Raw genomic sequence first — 26,092 nt, 5'->3', positions numbered from 1 at the left:
GCATCCCCACCAGCAATGAATGAGGGCTCCTACTGCTCCATATCCTTGCCAGCATTTGATGTTGTCAGTGTTTTAAATTTTGCCATTCTCATAGGTTTATAGTGGTATCTTGTTCTTTTAGTTTGTAATTCCTTAATAACATATGATGTTGAGCATCTTTTCGTATGCCATCTATGTATCTTCTTTGGTGAGCCACCAGTTCAGGTTTTTTGCCCATAGTTTTTAATTGCATTGTTTATATTGAATGTAGTTCTTTGTTTATTTTGGGTAACAGTCCTTTATCAGATGTGTCTTTTGCAAGTATTTCCACCCAGTCTGCAGCTTGTCTTCTCATTCTCTAGACAGCATCTTTCACAGAGCAGATACTTTTAATTTTAATGAAGTCTAGCTTATCAATTATTTCTTTTATGGATCATGCCTTTGGTGTTGTATCTTAAAAATCACTGCCAAATTCAAGGTCATTAAATTTTTTTCCTTTGTTAACTTCCAGGAGATTTATAGTTTTGCTTTTTACATAATGTCTTTGATCCATTTTGAGTTAATTCTTGTAAAGAGTGTAAGGTCTGTGCCTAGATTCATGTTTTTGCATGTGGATACCCAGCTGTTCCAGCATCATTTGTTAGAAAGACTACCTTTGTTCCATTGTATTGGAAGAAATCTCTGTTGAAGATCAGTGGACTCTATTTGTGTGGGTCTATTTCTAGGCTCTCTATTCTGTTCCATTGATCTACTTGCCTAGTCTTTCACAAATACCAGACTGTCTCGATGACCATAGCTCCACAGTAAATCTTGAAGTTGGATAGTGTCAGTTCTCCAACTTTGTTCCTCATTATTGCATTGGTTATTCAGGGTCTCTTTCCTCTCCATAAAAACTTTAGAATCTGTTTGTTAATATCTACAAAATATCTTGCTGGAATTTTGGTTGGGATTGCATTCAACTTGTGAAAAACTGACACCCAACAATATTGAGTTACTATACACAAACATGGAATATCTTTCCACTTATTTAGTTCTTTTTGACTTTTTATCAGAATTTTGTAGTTTTTCTTGTATAGATCTTGCCCATGTTTTGTTAGATTTATATCTAAGTATTTCATTTTCTTTGGTGCTAATGTAAATGGTGTTGTTTTTAACTTCAAATTCCACTTGTTCGTTGCTGATATACAGGAAAGTGATTGACTTTTGCACATTAATCTTACATCTTATACCCTTTCTATAATTGCTTATTAGTTTCAGTGTTTTGTTGATTTGTTCAGATTTTCTATGAAGACAATCATACCATCTGCAAACAAAGACCTTTATATTTCTTCCTCCCTCACCTGTATATCGTTTATTTTTCTTGTCTTAGTACATTAGCTAGAACTTCCAGTATCATACTGAAAAGGACTGGTGAGAGAGGATATCCTTGCCTTGTACCTGATCTTAGTGGGAAAGCTTTGAGTTTCTCACCATTAAGTATAATGTTAGTTTTACCTTTTTTGTAGATATTCTTTACCAAGTTGAGGAAGTTCCCTCTATTTCTAGTTTACTGAGAGTTATTTACCATGACTGGGTGCTGGATTTTGTTCTTTTTCTGCATCCGTTCACATGATTGTGATTTTTCTTTTTTTGCCTGTTGGTGTGATGCATTTTTTTTTTTTTTTAATGTTTAACAAGCCTTACACACCTGGGATAAATTCTACTTGGTTGTGGTGTATAATTCTTTTTATACATCGTTAGATTCCATTTACTATATTTATTCAATATTTTATTGAGAATTTTTGCATCTATGTTCATGAAAGACATTGGTCTCTAGTTTTCTTGTAATGTCTTACTTGGTTTTATTAGGGCAATGCTGGCCTCATAGAATGAGTTAAGTAGTACTCCCTTTGCTCAATTTCTTTAATAGATACAGACCTACTCAGATTGTCTATTTCTTCTTGTGTGAGTTTTGGCATATTGTCTTTCAAGGAATTGACCCATTTCATATAGATTATCAAATTTATGAGCATAGAGCTGTTCATTGTATTTATTATCCTTTTTAAGTCAATGAGATCTATAGTGATATCCCCTTTTTCATTTTGATATTTGTAACTTGTTTCCTCTTTTTTTTCTTAGCCTGATTATAGGCTTATCAATTTATTGATCTTTTCAAAGAATCAGCTTTTGGTTTCATTGATTTTCTCTTCTGATTTTTTTTCATTGTCCCAATGTTATTATTTCTTTTCTTCTACTACTTTGGTTTAAATTTGCCCTTCTTTTTCTAGTTTCCTAAGGTAGAAGCTTAGATGATTGATTTCAGATCTTTCATCTTTCCTAATATACACATTCACTGCTATAAATTTCCCTCTAAGCACTGCTTTCACTGCATCCCACAAATTTTGATAAGTTGTATATTAATTTTTATTTAGTTCAAAATATTTTAAAATTTCTCTTGAGATTTCTTCTTTTACTCACGTTATATAGGAATTCTTTATATCCAAGTATCTGGGGATTTTTCATCCAAACTTCTTTTAACTAAAGGAACTTCAAAGATTGGTAGCATCCAGTATTGGTAAAATACAGATTAAAAAATGTTCTCATATATGCAGGACTATAAATGGTATGATTTTTTGAAATGTATTTTTGTATTGTCTACAAAAGTTAAAATTTAAATGTACATTCCCTATGGTCCAGAAAAACAAAAAATTAGAAACCTAACATTCATCAAAATTTAATACTATTTATTAGTATTAAAGCTAGGTTATGTTGCAGTAACGAATGAACCACAAAATCTCACCATAAACACCGAAAATGTTTATTTCTTGATCATGCTATACATTCATTATGAGTTGGCAGGGATTCTGCTCTACAGAGTCACTCAAGGTCCCAAGCTGATGGGGACTTCACTCTCTTCATGTTCACATCTCTGTGCTTGGCTTTCAGCGGGGGAAAAGATCTGGAGAGTAGCACAGCGGTTTTTTACTTCCTCAGTCCAGAAATGACACTTGTCACATCCACTCACAGTCTACTGGCCAAAATTAGTCACATTGGACCCGCCTAACAGAACTTTAGTTTTCCCAGAGCCCAGGAAGGAGGAGAAAATAAGATATGAATAGGCTCTAAACATCTCTACCCCAACTACACAGCGAGGCAGATACATATTTATCAACCTTGTATCTATCTCTGTAATGTACTATCAAGTAAAAAGAACACCCACCAAATATACTATATATAGTTAACCTTATTTTGTGAAAAAGAAACATCTCCACGTTTCTAGATAATATTTTCAGATATTAAGTTCTGCTCTTTTATTCCTCCCCATTTCCTTCCTTTTCTTTCTTCCTAATCAAACAGATCAAAGGCTCTGTGTTTCCTATCTTGAGGAAAATGTGGCAGGATGACAGCAGAAGACTACAGACCCCAAAATCTAGATCTTCAGTCCAGAGATGCATCCTGAGCTTCATGTATCACAACGGCACTTCCCTACTTCAAAGTTCTCCTTGGGTGGCTCAGATATTTCAAAATGTACTCAATATCTTCTTTCTGTAAACTTGCTCCTCATCCCATGTTCCTTAATCTCACCATATCACATCCCCATCTGTCCGGAGGCTAAGGTCATAACCTGAGGTATGACCTCATTACACAATCACTAGGTCCCGCACACCTCTCAAATCCTTCCACCTCCTTCTCTACACCTCCATGACCATCTTCATCTTTCACTAAAGTGACAACCTCTGATCTTGTCTTTTGCCTCCAGGGTTCCTCCTCTTCAATTTATTCAGAAGCATAAATCAGACTGTGTCACTCCCTTATGTAAGTCCTTTAACTCATTCTCCATATTTCTCATCATAAAATGACTTTCAAAATCACTCAAGACACCATACTTACTGCCTTACAAGCCTCATTCTCACAGTCTCTACTGCCCTTCTTTCCAAAATGCATGCATTCTCTCACCAAGCATTTACATGTCTTGCCTGGAATTCCTATCTACCTATGCTGGATTCATGTCCATTTCTCTAATGGGTTGTTTTGATGTGTCCTGGTTACCAAAGTGGGTTCACGTTCAAGAGCTTGACAGAGCCACACCTTTGTGCAATGCAGGCTCAAGGTGAGGGCTTTGAGAGGACAATTCCTGTCCTAATAGGGAGCCTTCCTAGACTCTCTTTTCAGAGGTAGTTCCTCTCCCCGCCTTCTCTATCTCTTTTATCTTCAATTTCTGTGTCGTGATAATTTCCTTCATAGCTCTTAATACAACTTGTAATTTACTTTTAACTTACTTATTTCTCTCCCTTATCTCCCTCACTCTTACTAAATTTCAAGCTCCATTAAAGATCTTGCGAATCTCCTTCACAGCAGTATCCTAAGGGTATACAGAGGGCCTCAAAAAAGTCCTTCTTCTGGATGAATAAATTACAGAACAAGTGATAGTAATAACAATGACAACACCTGATTATGGTCTTACAGTCCTCACTCAAGAACCATTTAGTAAATGGCACCCTATTTTTAGTTTTGTTCTAGTGATATGAATCATTAAAAGGAGGTGGAAAATATAAGATTATCTCATTCTCAAAGAATTTATAACCTAGCCTGCAATATAGGCATACTTGCAACAATGTAAACCCAACACAGAACAATCCATGCGCCTGCTCATGACCTCATTTTACCTATAGCTTTTACTGTTCTGGGTTCTTTTTTTTTTTTTTTTTTTTTTTTTTTTTTTTTTTTTTTTTTTTTCTTACTTTTTTTTTTTTTTTTTTTAAACATCTTTATTGGGGTATAATTGCTTTACAATGGTGTGTTAGTTTCTGATTCACAACAAAGTGAATCAGCTATACATATACATATGTTCCCATATGTCTTCCCTCTTGCGTCTCCCTCCCTCCCACTCTCCCCTTCCCACCCTTCCAGGCTGTCACAAAGCACCGAGCTAATATCCCTGTGCCTTGCGGCTGCTTCCCCCCAGCTATCTACCTTACTACGTTTGTTAGTGTGTATATGTCCATGACTCTCTCTCGCCCTGTCAAAACTCACCCTTCCCCCTCCCCATATCCTTAAGTCCGTTCTCCAGTAGGTCTGCGTCTTTATTCCTATCTTACCCCTAGGTTCTTCATGACATTTTTTTCCCTTAAATTCCATATATATGTGTTAGCATACGGTATTTGTCTTTTTCTTTCTGACTTACTTCACTCTGTATGACAGACTCTAGGTCTATCCATCTCATTACAAATAGCTCAATTTCATTTCTTTTTAAGGCTGAGTAATATTCCATTGTGTATATGTGCCACATCTTCTTTATCCATTCATCCGATGATGGGCGCTTAGGTTGTTTCCATGTCCTGGCTATTGTAAATAGAGCTGCAATGAACATTTTGGTACATGACTCTCTTTGAATTTTGGTTTTCTCAGGGTATATGCCAAGTAGTGGGATTGCTGGGTCATATGGTAATTCTATTTGTAGTTTTTTAAGGAACCTCCATACTGTTCTCCACAGTGGCTGAACCAATTCACATTCCCACCAGCAGTGCAAGAGTGTCCCCTTTTCTCCACACCCTCTCCAGCATTTATTGTTTCTTGATTTTTTGATGATGGCCATTCTGACTGGTGTGAGATGATATCTCATTGTAGTTTTGATTTGCATTTCTCTAATGATTAATGATGTTGAGCATTCTTTCATGTGTTTGTTGGCATTCTGTATATCTTCTTTGGAGAAATGTCTATTTAGGTCTTCTGCCCATTTTTGGATGGGGTTGTTTGTATTTTTGTTATTGAGCTGCATGAGCTGCTTGTAAATTTTGGAGATTAATCCTTTGTCAGTTGCTTCATTTGCAAATGTTTTCTCCCATTCTGAGGGTTGTCTTTTGGTCTTGGTTATGGTTTCCTTTGCTGTGCAAAAGCTTTGAAGTTTCATTAGGTCCCATTTGTTTATTTTTGTTTTTATTTCCATTACTCTAGGAGGTGGGTCAGAAAGGATCTTGCTGTGATTTATGTCATAGAGTGTTCTTCCTATGTTTTCTTCTAAGAGTTTGATAGTTTCTGGCCTTACATTTAGGTCTTTAATCCATTTTGAGCTTATTTTTGTGTATGGTGTTAGGGAGTGATCTAATCTCATACTTTTACATGTACCTGTCCAGTTTTCCCAGCACCATTTATTGAAGAGGCTGTCCTTTCTCCACTGTACATTCCTGCCTCCTTTATCAAAGATAAGGTGTCCATATGTGCGTGGGTTTATCTCTGGGCTTTCTATCCTGTTCCACTGATCTATCTTTCTGTTTTTGTGCCAGTACCATACTGTCTTGATTACTGTTGCTTTGTAATATAGTCTGAAGTCAGGGAGCCTTATTCCTCCAGCTCCTTTTTTCGTTCTAAAGATTGCTTTGGCTATTCGGGGTCTTTTGTGTTTCCATACAAATTGCAAAATTTTTTGTTCTAGTTCTGTGAAAAATGCCAGTGGTAGTTTGATAGGGATTGCATTGAATCTGTAGATTGCTTTGGGTAGTAGAGTCATTTTCACAATGTTGATTCTTCCCATCCAAGAACATGGTATATCTCTCCATCTATTTGTATCATCTTTAATTTCTTTCATCAGTGTCTTATAATTTTCTGCATACAGGTCTTTCGTATCCTTAGGTAGGTTTATTCCTAGATATTTTATTCTTTTTGTTGCAATGGTAAATGGGAGTGTTTTCTTGATTTCACTTTCAGATTTTTCATCATTAGTATATAGGAATGCCAGAGATTTCTGTGCATTAATTTTGTATCCTGCTACTTTACCAAATTCATTGATTAGCTCTAGTAGTTTTCTGGTAGCATCTTTAGGATTCTCTATGTATAGTATCATGTCATCTGCAAACAGTGACAGCTTTACTTCTTCTTTTCCAATTTGGATTCCTTTTATTTCCTTTTCTTCTCTGATTGCTGTGGCTAAAACTTCCAAAACTATGTTGAATAAGAGTGGTGAGAGTGGGCAACCTTGTCTTGTTCCTGATTTTAGTGGAAATGCTTTCAGTTTTTCACCATTGAGGATGATGTTTGCTGTGGGCTTGTCATATATGGCTTTTATTATGTTTAGGAAAGTTCCCTCTATGCCTACTTTCTGGAGGGTTTTTATCATAAATGGGTGTTGAATTTTGTCGAAAGCTTTCTCTGCATCTATTGAGATGATCATATGGTTTTTCTCCTTCAATTTGTTAATATAGTTTATCACATTGATAGATTTGCGTATATTGAAGAATCCTTGCATTCCTGGAATAAACCCCACTTGATCATGGTGTATGACCCTTTTAATGTGCTGTTGGATTCTGTTTGCTAGTATTTTGTTGAGGATTTTTGCATCTATGTTCATCAGTGATATTGGCCTGTAGTTTTCTTTCTTTGTGACATCCTTGTCTGGTTTTGGTATCAAGGTGATGGTGGCTTCGTAGAAGGAATTTGGGAGTGTTCCTCCCTCTGCTATATTTTGGAAGAGTTTGAGAAGGATAGGTGTTAGCTCTTCTCTAAACGTTTGATAGAATTCACCTGTGAAGCCATCTGGTCCTGGGCTTTTGTTTGTTGGAAGGTTTTTAATCACAGTTTCAATTTCAGTGCTTGTGATTGGTCTGTTAATATTTTCTATTTCTTCCTGATTCAGTCTTGGCAGGTTGTGCATTTCTAAAAATTTGTCCATTTCTTCCAGATTGTCCATTTTATTGGCATAGAGTTGCTTGTAGTAATCTCTCATGATTTTTTTTATTTCTGCAGTGTCAGTTGTTACTTCTCCTTTTTCATTTCTAATTCTATTGATTTGAGTCTTCTCCCTTTTTTTCTTGATGAGTCTGGCTAGTGGTTTATCTATTTTGTTTATCTTCTCAAAGAACCAGCTTTTAGTTTTATTGATCTTTGCTATTGTTTCCTTCATTTCTTTTTCATTTATTTCTGATCTGATTTTTATGATTTCTTTCCTTCTGCTAGCTTTGGGGTTTTTTTGTTCTTCTTTCTCTAATTGCTTGAGGTGCAAGGTTAGGTTGTTTATTCGAGATGTTTCCTGCTTCTTAAGGTGGGCTTGTATTGCTATAAACTTCCCCCTTAGAACTGCTTTTGCTGCATCCCATAGGTTTTGGGTCGTTGTGTCTCCATTGTCATTTGTTTCTAGGTATTTTTTTATTTCCTCTTTGATTTCTTCAGTGATCACTTCATTATTAAGTAGTGTATTGTTTAGCCTCCATGTGTTTGTATTTTTTACAGATCTTTTCCTGTAATTGATATCTAGTCTCATGGCGTTGTGGTCGGAAAAGATACTTGATACAATTTCAGTTTTCTTAAATTTACCAAGGCTTGATTTGTGACCCAAGATATGATCTATCCTGGAGAATGTTCCATGAGCACTTGAGAAAAATGTGTATTCTGTTGTTTTTGGATGGAGTGTCCTATAAATATCAATTAAGTCCATCTTGTTTAATGTATCATTTAAAGCTTGTGTTTCCTTATTTATTTTCATTTTGGATGATCTGTCCATGGGTGAAAGTGGGGTGTTAAAGTCCCCTACTATGAATGTGTTACTGTTGATCTCCCCTTTTATGGTTGTTAGTATTTGCCTTATGTATTGAGGTGCTCCTATGTTGGGTGCATAAATATTTACAATTGTTATATCTTCTTCTTGGATCGATCCCTTGATCATTATGTAGTGTCCTTCTTCGTCCCTTTTAATAGTCCTTATTTTAAAGTCTATTTTGTCTGATATGAGAATTGCTACTCCAGCTTTCTTTTGGTTTCCATTTGCATGGAATATCTTTTTCCATCCCCTTACTTTCAGTCTGTATGTGTCTCTAGGTCTGAAGTGGGTCTCTTGTAGACAGCATATAGAAGGGTCTTGTTTTTGTATCCATTCAGCCAATCTGTGTCTTTTGGTGGGAGCATTTAGTCCATTTACATTTAAGGTAATTATTGATATGTATGTTCCTATTTCCATTTTATATATTGTTTTGGGTTCGCTACTATAGGTCATTTCCTTCTCTTGTGTTTCGTGTCTAGAGAAGTTCCTTTAGCATTTGTTGTAAAGCTGGTTTGGTGGTGCTGAACTCTCTCAGCTTTTGCTTGTCTGTAAAGGTTTTAATTTCTCCATCAAATGTGAATGAGATCCTTGCTGGGTAGAGTAGTCTTGGTTTCAGGCTATTCTCCTTCATCACTTTCAGTATGTCCTGCCACTCCCTTCTGGCTTGTAGGGTTTCTGCTGAGAGGTCCGCTGTTAACCTTATGGGGATTCCCTTGTGTGTTATTTGTTGTTTTTCCCTTGCTGCTTTTAATATGCTTTCTTTGTATTTAATTTTTGACAGTTTGATTAATATGTGTCTTGGCGTGTTTCTCCTTGTATTTATCCTGTATGGGACCCTCTGTGCTTCCTGGACTTGATTAACTATTTCCTTTCCCATATTAGGGAAGTTTTCAACTATAATCTCTTCAAATATTTTCTCAGTCCCTTTCTTTCTTTCTTCTTCTTCTGGAACCCCTATAATTCGAATGTTGGTGCGTTTCATGTTGTCCCAGAGGTCTCTGAGACTGTCCTCAGTTCTTTTCATTCTTTTTTCTTTATTCTGCTCTGCAGTAGTTATTTCCACTACTTTATCTTCCAGGTCACTTATCCGTTCTTCTGCCTCAGTTATTCTGCTATTGATCCTATCTAGAGTGATTTTAATTTCATTTATTGCATTGTTCATCGTTGCTTGTTTCATCTTTAGTTCTTGTAGGTCCTTGTTAACTGTTTCTTGCATTTTGTCCATTCTACTTCCAAGATTTCGGATCATCCTTACTATCATTATTCTGAATTCTTTTTCAGGTAGATTGCCTATTTCCTCTTCATTTGTTAGGTCTGGTGGGTTTTTATCTTGCTCCTTCATCTGCTGTGTGTTTTTCTGTCTTCTCATTTTGCTTATCTTACTGTGTTTGGGGTCTCCTTTTTGCAGGCTGCAGGTTCGTAGTTCCCGTTGTTTTTGATGTCTGTCTCCAGTGGCTAAGGTTGTTTCAGTGGGTTGTGTAGGCTTCCTGGTGGAGGGGACTAGTGCCTGTGTTGTGCTGGATGAGGCTGGATCTTGTCTCTCTAGTGGGCAGGTTCACGTCTGGTGGTGTGTTTTGGGGTGTCTGTGGCCTTATTATGATTTTAGGCAGCCTCTCTGCTAATGGGTGGGGTTGTGTTCCTGTTTTGCTAGTTGTTTGGCATAGGTTGTCCAGCACTGTGGCTTGCTGGTCGTTGAGTGAAGCTGGGTGCTGGTGTTAAGATGGAGGTCTCTGGGAGATTTCCGCTGTTTAATATTATGTGGAGCTGGGAGGTCTCTTGTTGACCAGTGACCTGAAGTTGGCTCTCCTACCTCAGAGGCAGAGCCCTGACTCCTGGCTGGAGCACCAAGAGCCTTTCATCCACACGGCTCAGAATAAAAGGGAGAAAAAGTAGAGAGAATTAGTAGAAGTATGAGGAAAGAAAGAAGGAAAGGAGGAAAGGAAGGAAGGAAGAAAGAAGCAAAGAAGGAAAGAAAGGGAGGGAGGGAGGGAGGGAGGAAGGAAGGAAGGAGGGAAAGAAGGAAAAAAAGACAGAAAGAAAGATGATACAGTAAAAATAAAATAAAGTATAATATAGTTATTGAATTAAAAAATATTTAGAAAAAAAAAAAAGGGACGGATAGAACCTTAGGACAAATGTTGGAAGCAAAGCTATACAGAGAAAATCTTACACAGAAGCATACACATACACCTTCACAAAAAGAGGTAAAGGGGGAAAAATCATAAATCCTGCTCCCTGAGACCACCTCCTCAATTTGGGGTGATTCGTTGTCTAAAGGAGGGAGGGAAGGAAGGAAAGAAAGAAAGAACGAAGGTAAAGTATAATAAAGTTATTACAATTAAACTTAATTATTAAGAAAAAGAATTTTTAAAAAAAAGTCATGGACGGATAGAGCCCTAGGACAAATGGTGGAAGCTAGAGTATACAGACTAGATGTCACACAGGAGCATACACGTACACCTTCACAAAAAGAGGAAAAGGGAAAAAAATCATAGATTTCGCTCCTAAATTCCACCTCTTCAATTTGGGATCATTCCTTGTCTATTCAGGTATTCCACAGATGCAGGGTATATCAAGTTGATTGTGGAGCTTTAATCCGCTGCTTCTGTGGCTGCTGGGAGAGATTTCCCTTTCTCTTCTTTGTTTTCACAGCTCACAGGAGCTCAGCTTTGGATTTGGCCCTGCCTCTGCGTGTAGGTCGCTGGAGGGCGTCTGTTTTTTCGCTCAGCCAGGACGGGGTTAAAGGAGCCGCTGATTCGGGGCCTCCGGCTCACTCAGGCCGGGGGTTGGGGGATGGGGGTAGGAGGGGCACTACGTGCGGGGCGGGCCTGCAGCTGCAGAGGCAGCGTGACGTTGCGGCAGAGGCCGGCGTGACGTTGCACCAGCCTGAGACCCGCCGTGCGTACTCCCGGGGAAGTTGTCCCTGGATCCCGGGAACTTGGCAGTGGCGGGCTGCACAGGCTCCGCGGAAGAGGGGTGTGGAGAGTGACCTGTGCTCGCACACAGGCCCCTTGGTGGCGGCAGCAGCAGCCTTAGCGTCTCCCGCCCGTCTCTGGGGTCCGCGGTTTTAGCCGCGGCTCGCGCCCGTCTCTGGGGTTTGCGCTTTCAGCCGCGGCTTGCGCCCGTCTCGGGGGCTCGCGCCCTCAGCCGCGGCTCGCGCCCGTCTCTGGGGTTTGCGCTTTCAGCCGCGGCTCGCGCCCGTCTCGGGGGCTCGCGCCCTCAGCCGCGGCTCGCGCCCGTCTCTGGGGTTCGCGCTTTTAGCTGCGGCTCGCGCCCGTCTCTGGAGTTCCTTTAAGCAGCGCTCTTAGACCCCTCTCCTCGCGCACCAGGAGACAAAGAGGGAAGAAAAAGTCTCTTGCCTCTTCGGCCGGTGCAGGCTTTTCCCCGAACTCCCTCCCGGCTAGTCGTGGTGCACTAACCCCTTCAGGCTATGTTCAAGCCGCCAACCCCAGTCCTCTCCCTGAGCTCCGTCCAAAACCAAAACCTTAGCCTCAGCTCGCAGCCCCGCCCGCCCCGGTGGGTGAGCAGCAAGCCTCTCGGGTTGGTGAGTGCTGGTCGGCACCGATCTTCTGTGCAGGAATCTCCCCGCTTTGCCCTCCGCACCCGTCGCTGTGCACTACTCCGCGGTCCCGAAACTCCCCCCTCTGCCTCCCGCAGTCTCCGCCCGCGGAGGGGCTTCCTAGTGTGTGGAAACTTTTCCTCCTTCACAGCTCCCTCCCACTGGTGCAGGTGCCGTCCTTATTCTTTTGTCTCTGTTTTTTCTTTTGCCCTACCCAGTTACGTGGGGAGTTTCTTGCCTTTTGGGAGGTCTGAGGTCTTCTGCCAGCCTTCAGTAGGAGTTCTGTAGGAGTTGTTCCACGTGTGGATGTATTTCTGGTGTATCCGTGGGGAGGAAGGCGATCTCCGCGTCTTACTCTTCCGCCATCTTCAAGGTCCCCCCCCTGTTCTGGGTTCTTTAAAGGAATTTTTAAATGTAATGCATCATACTGATCAAGGAACTCATAATTTGGAGGACCAAGATAGATAAGTACATATGAGGAATTATGAATGACAATATAAAGAATAGGTAATTAGATTCAAAAAGTTCTCTAGGCAACAAATATTAGGCTTCCAATTATCCCCCTGAGACACAGTTTCCTCATGTGTAACAAGGTTATCGCAAAGATCAAAATACAAATTATATGAATGTCTTCTGTAAGCTGTAGATAACATTACAGATTCAACATATGGTAATATTAAAAATCAAAATAAGTCAAACAAGACACTCAGAAAGCACAAACGTTGTATTATTCAAAGGCGTTGCCCTTGGTTTTTCATTGTTCTTACTTAATTTTAACTGCAATATTCTTAAACATGAAGGGAAACCTTTATCAGGCTTGTGGAACTAAGGAGCATTTCTTGGTCAAGAATACCCTTCCTTGTGGCTCACACATTTTCTTTCATTTAGACAAGCAAGTATTAAATACTATTTAGCACTGTGTGATGTGAGGTGGAGAACACAAAGTGAAATAAGATTCCTTTCCAGAAAGAAAGATGCAAGTTAAGAGATAAGATGCAAAACAAGTAACAAACCTGAAGCCTGGCTCCCCTGATGCCAATGGGAAGACATGGAAAGTTGCACAAAACAAGACGTAAAATCACTTTGTGGAAGTCTGTTTGACAGGTAACGTGCTCAACAAATATCTGTGGTCTAGCTTCCATCCTACAGGAGAGATTTTTACTTTTTACTTTATTCATTTCTGTATTCCTTGAAATATTAAGTTTGTGTAGCTTTTATAATCACAAAACTCTCTCTCTGGAAGTTGCATACACAGACACACACAACAACAACCACTTCAATACTCTGGGAAGTATCAGCCCCCAACCCTGAAACTGTTGTTGTATAGAAGTTTTTAGGAATATGAAAAAAATAGTTAAAATGTGACTGACAAAATGAGAACAGATTAGTGGTTGCTAGGGGTCAGGATGGGTGTAAGGGAGATGAGTGTGGCTATAAAAGTGTAACAGGAGGGATTCCTGTGGTGGTGGAACTATTCTGTACCTTGTCTGTATCCATGTCAATATCCCAACTGTGATGTTATACTCTGGTTTTGTAAGCTATCACCACTGGGGGAAACTGGGTTACGGGTATAAGGATCTCGCCATATTATTTCTTACAACTGCATATGAATCTAAAATTATCTCAAAAGTTTAATTTTAAAATAATAACAACATTATAACCAATTGAATAAAATCAGAATCCATGAGCCCATACTTGTATAAATAAATGAATAAACAAACAGGAGAGGACAAAGCTTTTTTTCACAGTAGACAGCTAACTAATAAATTTTAAAGAGAAAAGAATTAGAAATTCATCATCTGGCAATCATCAGAGTAATGATTCATTCATCCAAGAAATATCAATGGATGCTAAAACTAGATGTTAAAATTTGATGAGAACAGAAAATTTCCTACAAAAAGGGAAAAAATAGTTTTTTTCACAGTGGAGAAACCTGGCAGACTTCATAAGTAATCAAAGTTAATGGAACAAATCAACATCCTGTGCTCCTTGACAGGATGCAGTGAGAAGCACCACAGCAGCATTTCTATGTTCTTTTGTCAAAGATAAATGATACGAATCTAATTATGAAGAAATATCAGATGAACCCAGAGTGAGGGACATTCTATAAAATGCATAGCCTGTGATCTTTCAATGACAAGGTCATGTAGGTCAAGAAAAGACTGAGGGACTGTTCAAGATTGAAGATGGGGCTTCCCTGGTGGTGCAGTGGTTGAGAGTCCGCCTGCCGATGCAGGGGACGCGGGTTCGTGCCCTGGTCCGGGAAGATCCCACATGCCGCGGAGCGGCTGGGCCCGTGAGCCATGGCCGCTGAGCCTGCGCGTTCGGAGCCTGTGCTCCGTGGCGGGAGAGGCCACAACAGTGAGAGGCCCGCGTACCGCAAAAAAAAAAAAAAAAAAAAAAAAGATTGAAGATGATTCAAGAGGTATGACAACTAAACACAACCAGTGACCCTCGATTGGATTCCTTTGCTACAAGGAACATTATTGGAAAGACTAGTTAAACTTGAATGCAGTCTGTGAATTAAGTGGTAGTTTATGTCTCAGTGTTAATTTCCTGATTTTGATGGTTGTATTGAAGTTATGAAAGAGAATGTCCTTGTCTGTAGGAATGACACAGTATTCAAGGATGATGGGGCATCACACTGGCAACTTACAAATGGCTCAGGGAAAATGTTCCATAAATTCAGCAAACTCTTCTGTGAGTTTGAGATTGTTTCAAAATAAAAATTGTTTATTATAAAGAATGCAACTGACAATTTTCTCTGCAGTCTAGAGCTCAAGAGATCGTGGTGTGCCCAATTTCTGCTAACTCTTCCAACGAACACACAGTTAAATGAGGATAGCAATGACTGAAAATGCAATTCTCTAAATCAGGGGTTGGCACACTTTTTCTGTAAAGGGTCAGAGAATAAATATTTTAGACTTCGAGCGACAGTCTCAGCTGCAAGTATTCGATACTGCTGTTGTAGTACAAAAACAGCCATAAAAAACACATAGCCCTAGTGAGTGTGACTGTGTTCCAATAAAACTTTAATTTATGGACGCTGAAATTTGAATTTCATATAATTTTCATGTTTCACAAAATACTCTTTTTTCCCCAATCACTAAAATGTAAAACCCATCTTTAGCTCATAGGTCATATAAAAACAGGTAGATTTGGCCATTGGGTCTTAGCTTGCCAACCTCTGCTTTAGATTTGTAAATGGGTCTTTATCTGCCATATCACTAAACAGAAGAGCAGTAAGTAATCTGTGAATATGAGCATTATCAATGGAAGAATTAGAGAATTTTATATGCAGACTATACAAAGTATAGGGACTGAATGGTCCCTGCTTTGGAAGACTGATGAGCCATTCTGGCTCCTCGTTACACACATTTCTTCTGTCAGATGGTGCCTGAATCCAAGTCCATCCCAACACACAAACTGACCCCAAGCCTTCCCAGGGTTTGGGATCAGGTAAACTTGGTGTTAAAAAATAAGCAATTTGTTTCAAACGGTCTTAATGTAAAAATGTTCTGCTTACCTTGGTGTAATGAAGGGACCTGATCGAGGAGCATTTCTACGGTTTTTATCTAGCACAAGTCACACTCTGGGTTTAAGAAGAAGGGCTGGAAACAGTATCAAAATTCCATTTCAGAAGCTGAGAGACTAATGGAATAAATGAGAAAGATGATGAACAATGGAACCTAAAGCAATAGCTAACTGGGAAAGAGGATGGGAAAACTGATAAGACTCACTAATTGTATAACGTTAGCTGAGGTTTTGAGTCTAGGAAATTACGGTTTCACTAAAAAAAAAAAAAAAAAAAAGCATGGTTAATTTGTGAAGAAGACTCCTGAGACATTTGATTTCTAACAATCTTACAACCACCTAAATTTAAAGGTTCAGTATTCTATTCCAAATACTCATTGAGACATTCATTTGAATAACCATTGTTATTTTTCCCGTCTTAGCAATATATCAAAAATACAATTAGCATATAACTGGAAGATACCTACCACTTTTATCCTGTTAGTCATTAAATCTAAAAACATAAAGACCACTGTAACTTTATAAACTCCTAGTGAGAGTTTTCTATAAAGTCATTGTAAAGTTTTTATAAAATCAGTTTTTCCAAAAGAAACTCACTCTAATAGTTATACTGCTGACAAGTGAAGTATTGTCCTAAGATGTTACCTCTCCTTTCATGCAACACAAACCACCACCTCTTGTACATTGGAAAGACTTATGACTCAGGTTGAAAAAAAAGCAGTTCTGAGCTGGGGAAGCATATGGTGGCTTCACCTGTGAGTTCAGAAGCCCTTGTGGCAGGAACAGAAAAGAGGTCAAAGAATGCAGGCACCATGCAGTGCAAGGATGACTCTCCAACAAAAGAAACAGCACTGACCAGAACCACACATTAGCAAACACTGATTGAGAATGATTTATTAAAGTCCAATTAGTATGTTTTTAAATTTCAAACAGTCCACATCTCCTTCAGAATAAATGCGCGTGAGTAAAAGTCCAAGTTCATTTGGTTCCCTTCCACTATAAAATGCTCTGTATTTTGTGTAAAGTCTGTGCAAACACCTTTCTGCTAACCGGTTCCCCATATTCTTTCCAGTTTGGGCACTTGTTGAGTCTGCCCTCTGCTCAAATGGTGACCATGCACTGACCTCCTCCTTCCTAAATAACCATTCTTCTTCTGGACATCTCTCTCTCAAACATACTCCTGACTTTCCCACACCTGCTTCGTGACTGTGACTTTACTGGTTACTTATTACGACAAACTGGTGCAATAATTAGTTTACCCGGACAGTTGAACAGGTATCACCTAATATGGCGGCATCTGTGGGGGCGACCTTAGAGAATACACAGTATCCAGTCACGTACCAACACGCTCAACCCATTTGCTACAGAAGCTATTTAATATGAAGATGATCCTTTATTCACTCGGCATGTTTGATTTCTTTGCATTGTCTTCAATTCTACACTAGAGTTGTGGCTACCGAGAGTTGGATCATCCATTGTTCAAATGAAATTTGGAATTGCTAGACATATTAAGTAGGGTATCCTGGCTATTTGTGGCAGTTGACCGTTTCTAGTCCATCTTGTTATATAAAAAAGTCACTCTCAACTAAAGTAACCACTGCATTTCCTTTGTAAAAAGGTAATTTAACTGCCTTTCCTCACAATTGCCACCTACATAGGGCAAAAGCAGGAAATCCCCTTTTATAAAAGGTAAGAGCATAAAAAGACATTTCACATTAAAAAAAAAAATCCTTCATGGGAATGTGTCCTAAGTAAATAATCAATTACATGGACGAAGTTTTATGTACATAAAAGTTTTGCAACATTATTTATAATAGTGAAAATTAGACATAACCTAAGTAGTCAACAATACAGGAATGGTTAAATAAACTGAGTTGCATCCATTAAATGGAATATTATATAGCCATTAAAATTATGTTTTTGTAAAATTTTTAATGCCACAGGAAAATGTGGCAATTATGCAGTGGAAAAAACAAACTGGTTATAAAATTGTTTACAGTATGATCCCAATTATATAAAAAGGTATATAATATACATATAGGCATACGCAGGGGAAAAGCTGTTAATGGTGGTTACTTCTGGGTTGTGATATTATCAGTATTTTTTCTGAGTGTTTTATACATTTCTGTATTTTTCAAGTTTTCTACAATGACTATGTATTATAATACAGAAAAACACAGGTCATTAAAAAATTCCTCTGATGAACTAATAATTAGAATGTACTTGGATATTATAAATATGTGGGAACAATACCACTGTGCTCATCTCTATAACTTTTATAGAGTACAACATATTCTTCTGATAATAAACTTACATTCCCTGTTTGTTTTATACATGTTACAACACTTTAATAAAAAAGGTAATATTGTGATTAGATCATTGTTTGTTTCATAACCTAAACAAATACTGGCTTTGACATCTAGGTTTTTCTATTTCCTAGAAGATTTAAAATTAATACCCTTTTATCTTTTTAAGTACAGCATACTGCATACATACATTACATGCATGCTTTCTAGAAAAGTAATTCTAATTTACAGTTTTCCTACATAAGGAAAAAAATGGAGTTATGGTCGTTTAAAAACAGTCTATAGTCTTATCCATCACAAGCATGCTGATAGGCATAAACGTGTTTATTAAATGAAATGTATCCTTTAAAAAGAAAAACAAGGAAGCCTGTATGTAAATGAAGTTGTGGATTCAATTAGTCAGAACTGATTCTGACTTGCACCAAACCACACAAAATCTTTTGAAGACTAGTTAGTGTAGTGTAAATGGCCACTCCAGAGTCTGTTTATGAATTCTATCGCAAGGTCTCCACTTTCTACTTTCAAAAGGAACGGGGAGTAGGATGAGGGATGTCCCATAAGCTAATTTTTCAATATACATCAAGTCTTGGTGGGTCTAGGAACAAATACTGCCATGGGTTAGTGTTTAAGCACACGAGTGTGTTTTTCCTCTCTCTCACACCTCACCCTGCCCGTGCCTTTGGGAAGGGGGAGGATGATCATCCCTCAGTAGATGACGGCCGCGGCTCATCTTAGTTAGTTTCCTTTCTAAACCACGGAGTGGTCGTTGCTGTGAACTCCAGCCAGAATGGTGTGGTTGACGGAGGACGCTGAGCGGTCGGAGCCTTCCGTGGGGCCGCTGGTGTTCTCACTGCGCTGGCAGCAGAGGATCTGCCTGAAGGTGGCGCTCATCTCCTTGTCGCGGTAGGAGTAGATGATGGGGTTCATGGCAGAGTTGAACTCGGCAAGCAGAAGGAAAAACTTCTCATAGGCCAGAACGTCACACTGTGGGCAGCACACGTCAAGAAGTAACAAGACCAGTCCAGGAGTCCAGCAGATGATAAAGGCACCTGCGAGGACGGGGAGCGGGATCGGGAGGTTGAAAAAAAGAGAGAACAGAAAAATAGAATGATGAGGCGAGCAACCATGGGGTGACACGATTTCAGTTCAAGGTAAAAATACTGAGCTTCAAAGCCACCGGATCATCATTGGCAATAAAATGTTCAGTTTCTGAAATAATCAGAAAAGGTTTTGACGATAAAATGAGCAACTGATTAAAATCTCATTAATTCAGACCTTACTAAAATTGGGTATTTCTGAGACACTGACGATGATTATTTTGAGCAAAACAGAGTTTGCTAAGCAATTGCGGTATGAAATCGAGACATCCTGCAGTCAGGATACACACTTTGATGCTTATAGTTTTTTTTTGTTTGTTTGTTTTTTGCGGTACGCGGGCCTCTCACTGGTGTGGCCTCTCCCGTTGTGGAGCACAGGCCCTGGATGCGCAGGCTCAGCGGCCATGGCTCACGGGCCCAGACGCTCCGCGGCATGTGGGATCTTCCCGGACTGGGGCACGAACCCGTGTGCCCTGCATCGGCAGGCGGACTCTCAACCACTGTGCCACCAGGGAAGCCCCAAAATACAGTTTTTAATAGTGTAAGACTGTTTTCAGGCAAAAGCACTGTGACAAACACCCTTTAACGTTTAGTTGAGGCACAGTTTCTGGATTCGGTTTGACTGGGCTCAAATCCTTGCTCTGCTATTTAACAAACTGGGCGAACTTAGGCAAATTGCTTTCCTTTTTTAATTGACGTAGAGTTGATTTACAACGTTGTGTTAGTTTCAGGTTTACAGCACAGTGATCCAGTTTTGTGTTTGTGTGTGTGTGTGTGTGTGTGTGTGTGTGTGTGTGTGTGTGTGTAGATACACATATATATGTACTCTTTTTCAGATCCTTTTCCATTATAGGTTATTACGAGATCCTGAACACAGTACCCTATGCTACACCATAGGTCCTTGTGTTGGCAAATTAGTTTTTTACCTCAGTTTTCTCATCTGAGAAACAGAAATGATTCCATTTGCCTCATTTGGGGCGTGGCAGGAGTAAATGAGTGCCCAGAAAATAATCACCCAGTAAATCTTACCAGAAACAGCAGTAGCAATAATATTGTTATTATCTGCTCAGCGGCACGGGCCTGTTTGGAAATAGCAATTTCCAACAGTAAGATGCACATTTATTTTTTTTTTTTTTCACATTTATTTTTATTTTAAGTCAACTATCACTTAAATGGTACTTTTCTATATGCTTTACAAACATTAACTCACTTAATCTGTACCACAGCTGTAGGAGATAGAAACTATTATCTCATCACCCAGAGGAAGAAACTGAGAAACAGAAAAGTAAAATAACTTGCTCAACGCCACAGTCCTGGAAAGTGGCAGACCCGAGGCAAACCCCAGAGTTTCTGCTTTTAAAGGCTGGCTCCAGAGTCCATGCTCCAGAAAACACTATGTTATATTCCCACTTCTTAAATTAATAAAATTAAATCTTTTAAACCAGAATTTTATGCTCTAGATGTTTCCTATTTAAATTCTCTTGCTTCCCCAACTCTTCTAAATCATGAATATTTTACTATAACTGTAAAGGGATGGAAATGCAAATTATGTTCTTGGTTCCAACTTATTTAGCTCCTGAAACCATTCACTTGGCTCCCAGGGGAAATGGAGGTTGTGAAATAGCATTAAAATCTACCACCGTATTACCCCAGGAATGAGCTGGGGATCCTTGGCGAAGAGACCGTGAACTGGTGGGCACCATCATGTCCCATTACATCTTACTTGATGGGCCCCTCCTTATGTGTAATTAGGCTACACAATGAGCAGACAGAGTAGGGATGATCCCAGAAGTGCATTTGAAGCTTTTGATTTAAATGGCACTGGCCTAGGTGAAGGCGGGCTTGGATTGGGGTCATGAATTGTACTAGCCTCAAGGAATGAGTTTCATAAAATGTAAACAAACGAGATTTAGTCTCCAAACAGCCCAGTTTTGAATGTGAGCTTTCTTTTTTTGAAACTTTTCAGCAGGGAAATGAAAATAAAGCAAGGAGCAGAGTATCCCCATAAAGCTCTTTGTTCTAAACACAAATGTGTATTGGTTTTAAACTGCTGTTCGCTTTGAAGACTGGCCAAGGTGCTTCATTTTCTAATAAATACAATACCTTAGACTTTGCTTAGGGAGAAAAAAAAATATTTCAAAAATCAGGAGATAATAGCCAAGGAGCTATTTGAACTTCAAGTAAAAATGTTAATAAAGCATTCATTCCAAGTCCTTGAATTTCCTTGCTTGAAAATCACTCAGAAAGCTAAACATAAAGGAAAATCAAAGGAATGCCTCTTGAGTTTCAGAAATAATGCATTATTCATTGAGAAGCTGGGAAGGGAATTATTCTCAGGATGGAAAATGCCTGGATGGAAAATACATGGTCCCATTATTCCATTTACTTGGAAACTAAAAACATGCAGGCCCTTCATGAATGGGAGAGCATTCTTTCAAGTCTCCTTTTCCCTTTCTTTTATCAAAGCTCTAGTTGAGCTCAAATTCAGAGCTTGATTAGATACCAGCAACATGCATCTCAATAGATTTATTTTAAATAAACGATCTTTTTCTCCTTCCAGGCAGCAGAAGGGAAGACCCTTATTCTCATGGATTTGCTCAAGCTGTCTGACTTTCTTCAAAAGTGGCAGAATTCAAATACAGTCATTTGCTGTTTATAACTTCTTCTAATTTTTAAATTCAAAAAGAGCAAGATTTTTGCGATAAAACCCATGATGGTCTCAGGAACTAGCCCAATGGGCCTTATCAACTCTGCAAGGAGCCTAGATTAGAGACAGGAAGTGGGGACACCATAGCCTGACCAGGAGCTAATACACATGGGTGCTTCACTGAGGAACTCCCCTCCCTTCTTCTTCATTAAAAGGAACTGTTTTTAGTAGTACTATAATTAGGCCCAACCACACCGTCCCAACACTCTGTGTTTGGATCTTCGAGACCTGATTGAGTAATCTAAGAGACTCATAGTACAGGCCTCAAAAATCAACATCTAAAATCAATCATACAGAGCTTTTCCTTCTCCCTTCCCCTCTCTTTCACAGAGGTGCCGAGGATCAAACTGACCAAAAGCTGAAGGTGGACTACCTCAGTGGAAAATGGGCCCTGGAAAATTCCAAGGTGATTAGGCTTCTAAACAGTCGTGATTGAACATTATGAGATCAACTTTGCTCAAATCACGGATTTACCACCAAGTTTCTAAAAACAAAAACTACGACCAAGCCCCTTTAGTAAAAAGGAGCCAACCATAATCCAGTTGGGTCATAGAACTTGAGATGTGCATTGGGGACCCTTGATCTGTAACCTGTGGACAGATTACCAACATATAATCTGTAGAGACTCAAGTGCACACCTATAAGGCAGGTTGATAAGAATGAAAAGAACCTCCATCTCCACATCTGTAAAGTGGAGAAATAATAGCCCTCTGCCTACTCCACAGGGTGTGGCGAGGATCAAATTGAGATAGATATGACACGTAAAAGCCCTCTAGACACTGCACATCTACCTGACTACACTACCTATTGCCATCATGGGAAGCATAATGTGTGTAGGCTGGTGTAGCACAGTTCCAGGGCAGATTTCTTCCAGGGCAAAAGGTGGAAGCATGTTTTGGACCATGAAGACCTGGCATTTCAAAAAGTTCTGAGATGACACCATCCTAATGATAAGAGATTCCTAGGACTTGCAGTTGGATGTGACAAGAATAACAAGAAGGAAAAGAGAGGAACACAGAGAAGCATGGAAGCCCCAAATCATTTTGGAGTTTCTCATGGGTCAGCTCAGTACCTACCAAGATGATGTAAAAGATAATGTGAAAAAAAAAAAAAAAAAAAAGATAATGTGGTACTCAGTAGGGACAGTCCTTTAGGTAGTTTGTATATTTCTGGAACATTTCTGATGGACGAATCCCCACAGATCAAGGCATAAAACCAAGGATGGTATGCAATAGCATGAAAGAAAGAGGAAGCACAAGTAGTTTGTGGTTGCTTATTGTAAAGTCAGAAGCAGAAGCAGCAGATGATAAGATGTTCAAGACCGTGAAGACCTTGTACATAGCCTGGCAAAGATATTTGAAAATTTTCCAGTCTAGCATTTATTCTCAGCCCCAGCCACATACTACAATGGCCTGCAGAACATAATAATGATCTTCACCTATCCTTCCTCCCATGAGATTTTAATTTCATTGGCCTCATTGGCCGGAGTCTCATTTAATATACAACACTGTAAGAGAAGGGAAGAAGAAAATGATGTGGATAAAAATAAAGGCAAAACCATCAGATATTTCCAAATTCCAGAGGTGAAAGAAGAGCCTGAACACAAGCAGTGGCAATGGGAGAAGAGAGGTATGAAAGGATTGGAAAAGTATTTAGAAGATGGACTGCATGGAATGGATGAGAAAGATATGAGTCTAGAATGATTCCTAGATGTTCCATTTGGGTGACAGAAGGATGGTGCTACCTTCCACTGAAGGAAGAAATACAGGAGAAACTATCAGTTGGTGTTTTCTCAGGGTAGGTGAGGAGAACACAGATGGTGCCCTAGGTTTTATTTATCTTCAGCTTGAGGTACCTGCACGACTTCAGATGGAGAGGCCTCAAAGACACCCTGATGGGCTCATGGCAATTTGAGTCCTTTAAGACTGTTTCTCAGTGGGCTGAACAAGAGTGGTTACATTTGGCATGATTTGCCAATATTGCAAGTAACATGGGGAGGAGAATAATCAAAATATATCTGTCGTTTGGAATAAATAGCAGAAGTCGCTCTTCCTCGAGCGAGCTTCAGTCCTTTCTTCTACTACATCTGTCAAACCGGTCTGTGAGGGCCCCGGTGCCCACGATGATGGAAGGAGAGATGCTGGAATGTGGACGCAAAAAGCAGTGAGGAAGGAGGCTGTTTTGGAAGAAGGGGTCACAGCTGCAGAGCAAGATCAGATTACCACACCTTCCCTGAAATCTACACACCCCCATCAGCTGAATAATGCTTACCATCTGGTCTCAGAATTAGAGGCTTTTTTCTAGAGGGACTTTTTCCTAACTCGTTGAACTTTGCTTATATTTGGAACATAAGAACCAAAGTTAAAAAGAAAAAAATGTCTGACAGAGAAGACCTCAAGGGAGGGAGTCCAAGGTTTTTGATGAAAAAAACAGAAAGCACTTCCAGTCTGGTTGGCAAATTTGTGTTTTGACAAAAAAATCAGACATCTCACAGATCTAAAACGAGTCAAGGTAAATCCATCCTACACTGCTGCTGTGTCCGAGTTAACCTCTCCTTGGCCTCACTCTTCTTGCTTCTAAAATGAGGATCTCGGTCCTCCCTACGAAATCAATGTGTGTTAAACCATGTTAAGATGGGTCCCCGCCTCTCCTCTGCCCCCCTAAACATGTTTTCGGATTTCCACCCAGCTCTGTCTTGGAGTGAACTAACTAGAATAAGACTGGCTCACCAGAGCATTATTACCCACTAATATCTAAAAAACAATGCTACTCTAAATGCCTAACAAAGGTTTTTCTTATAAGCCCTTATCATTTTTAAGTAACAGATATATTTTAAACTTAAAAATAATATATAATTTATATATATGCATACATACATATATACACATACATATACTATATAAATGTACATATAACAAATATGTACGTGTTACATACCCATACACATTCAAAACAGTCACTGCGTCTTAGTGTCTTAAAAAAGACACACAAAAAAAAAGACAATGAGATTTATTTTCTTTCATACGAGACCCAACGAAAAAGGGATAATGTCACTTGCATATTCTTCACACAGGAGATAATTCACCATTCTCAGAACAATTAAATCTGTTTTGCCTCCTAAACATAGTGATTACAAAATTTTTCAAACCCAGATTTCCCTCCCTTATTTTAAAAATGATCAATCTTAAACCTCACAGAAAATCAGTGTTGTCAGCCACAGTTCAACACCGTCTAACTGAGAAAATGATACTAAACTTATTGCATGACTGTGGTCTAGCTGTTACCAAAGTGATTTGAATAATACTTATCTCTTAAAGGATAAATGAAACTCCCCCTGCCCAGAATCTTTCCTTAGAAAAAGTCCAACATAAACAGGGAATTTGTAATTGGTTTTACAACATATTTAATTTTTCAGCTATGAATTAGGATTCTCCCAAAATGGTACAAGTCTAAACGACTACTGAAATCTGGCTGAAAATACGCACAGAAGATAGCTGGTGACAGAATCCTGTGGATTTTATTCTTTGCAGTTCATGAACTACTGGCTGTGGTAGTTCATGGATCGACAAGATGCGTGTTACCCAGAAGACAAAATTCGAGGACGAAAAAACATAATGGAAATTTAATTTATAATTCATTATTTTACTAACAAAATGAGGGGAAAAATTAAAATTTAATCCAAAAGCATATTCAGAAATATTCTTGCAATCTAAAAATGTTTATTTAAAAATTATGTATGTGTTTATGTGTATATATATATATATATATATATAAATGGTTATATATATATATACTTAATGGCTGAAAGACACAGAAAGAAGAAGAGCAGAAACTGTAAATATGATAGTGCATTTGGAGACTGGCTATGTCTCTTACAGTTGCTAAATGCTCTTGGCAGAGTAGGAGGGAGGCATAGTCTGTTCTACAGTGAGATAGCTGTGTGCCTAAGATATCTCTTGTTATCAGAAACTTGTATTAAAAAGTTCTTTTTAAGTGATAAAAATGATTATTCAATTGGGAAGTGGGTATTTAGGCTAAAGACTTCCAAATTCAAATCATAAACATATTTTTGTACATGAGTTTCAATCAGTTTAACTACACGTTCAGAGTGAAATATCGGTTGCTCAAAACTAAGACAAAATATCACAAAGCAAGTTCTAACACATAAATCCTGAATAAAAATCAATCAGTTCTAAAGCCATCAAAACAAACTGCATCAAGATCACTTCTCAGAATTTATCCTATATATTTACACATAATAAAATTATGTACGTGCCAGGAATTCTTGGCAGCATTGTTTATTTTTAAAAATTGGAAATAATCTAGGCAACCACAAGTAGAGAAGTAAAATAAATTAAGTTGATTCATAAAGTGGGATTCTATTCAACTTTCTAAAGTTCT

The 26,092-nt window shown here is 38.9% G+C and overlaps 1 protein-coding gene across 3 annotated transcripts in view; it reads right to left on the bottom strand.

The window, feature by feature from the left end:
- Window positions 1–16,457: 16,457 nt before the first annotated feature.
- The window catches only part of LPAR1 (lysophosphatidic acid receptor 1), a 160,328-nt gene continuing 150,693 nt past the window's right edge, over window positions 16,458–26,092 (bottom strand). For all 3 annotated transcript variants that reach the window (XM_032636462.1, XM_032636461.1, XM_032636463.1), the window contains one exon: window positions 16,458–18,936. In XM_032636462.1, coding sequence (XP_032492353.1) covers window positions 18,635–18,936 — 302 coding nt within the window. In that variant the 3' untranslated portion in view covers window positions 16,458–18,634. The remainder of the gene's footprint in view (window positions 18,937–26,092) is intronic.

This window comes from Phocoena sinus, chromosome 6, assembly GCF_008692025.1.
Source record: "Phocoena sinus isolate mPhoSin1 chromosome 6, mPhoSin1.pri, whole genome shotgun sequence".
NCBI classification, from domain to species: domain Eukaryota; kingdom Metazoa; phylum Chordata; class Mammalia; order Artiodactyla; family Phocoenidae; genus Phocoena; species Phocoena sinus.
The sequence above is the reverse complement of the archived record's forward strand: the minus strand, read 5'-3'. Positions and strand labels throughout refer to the sequence as shown.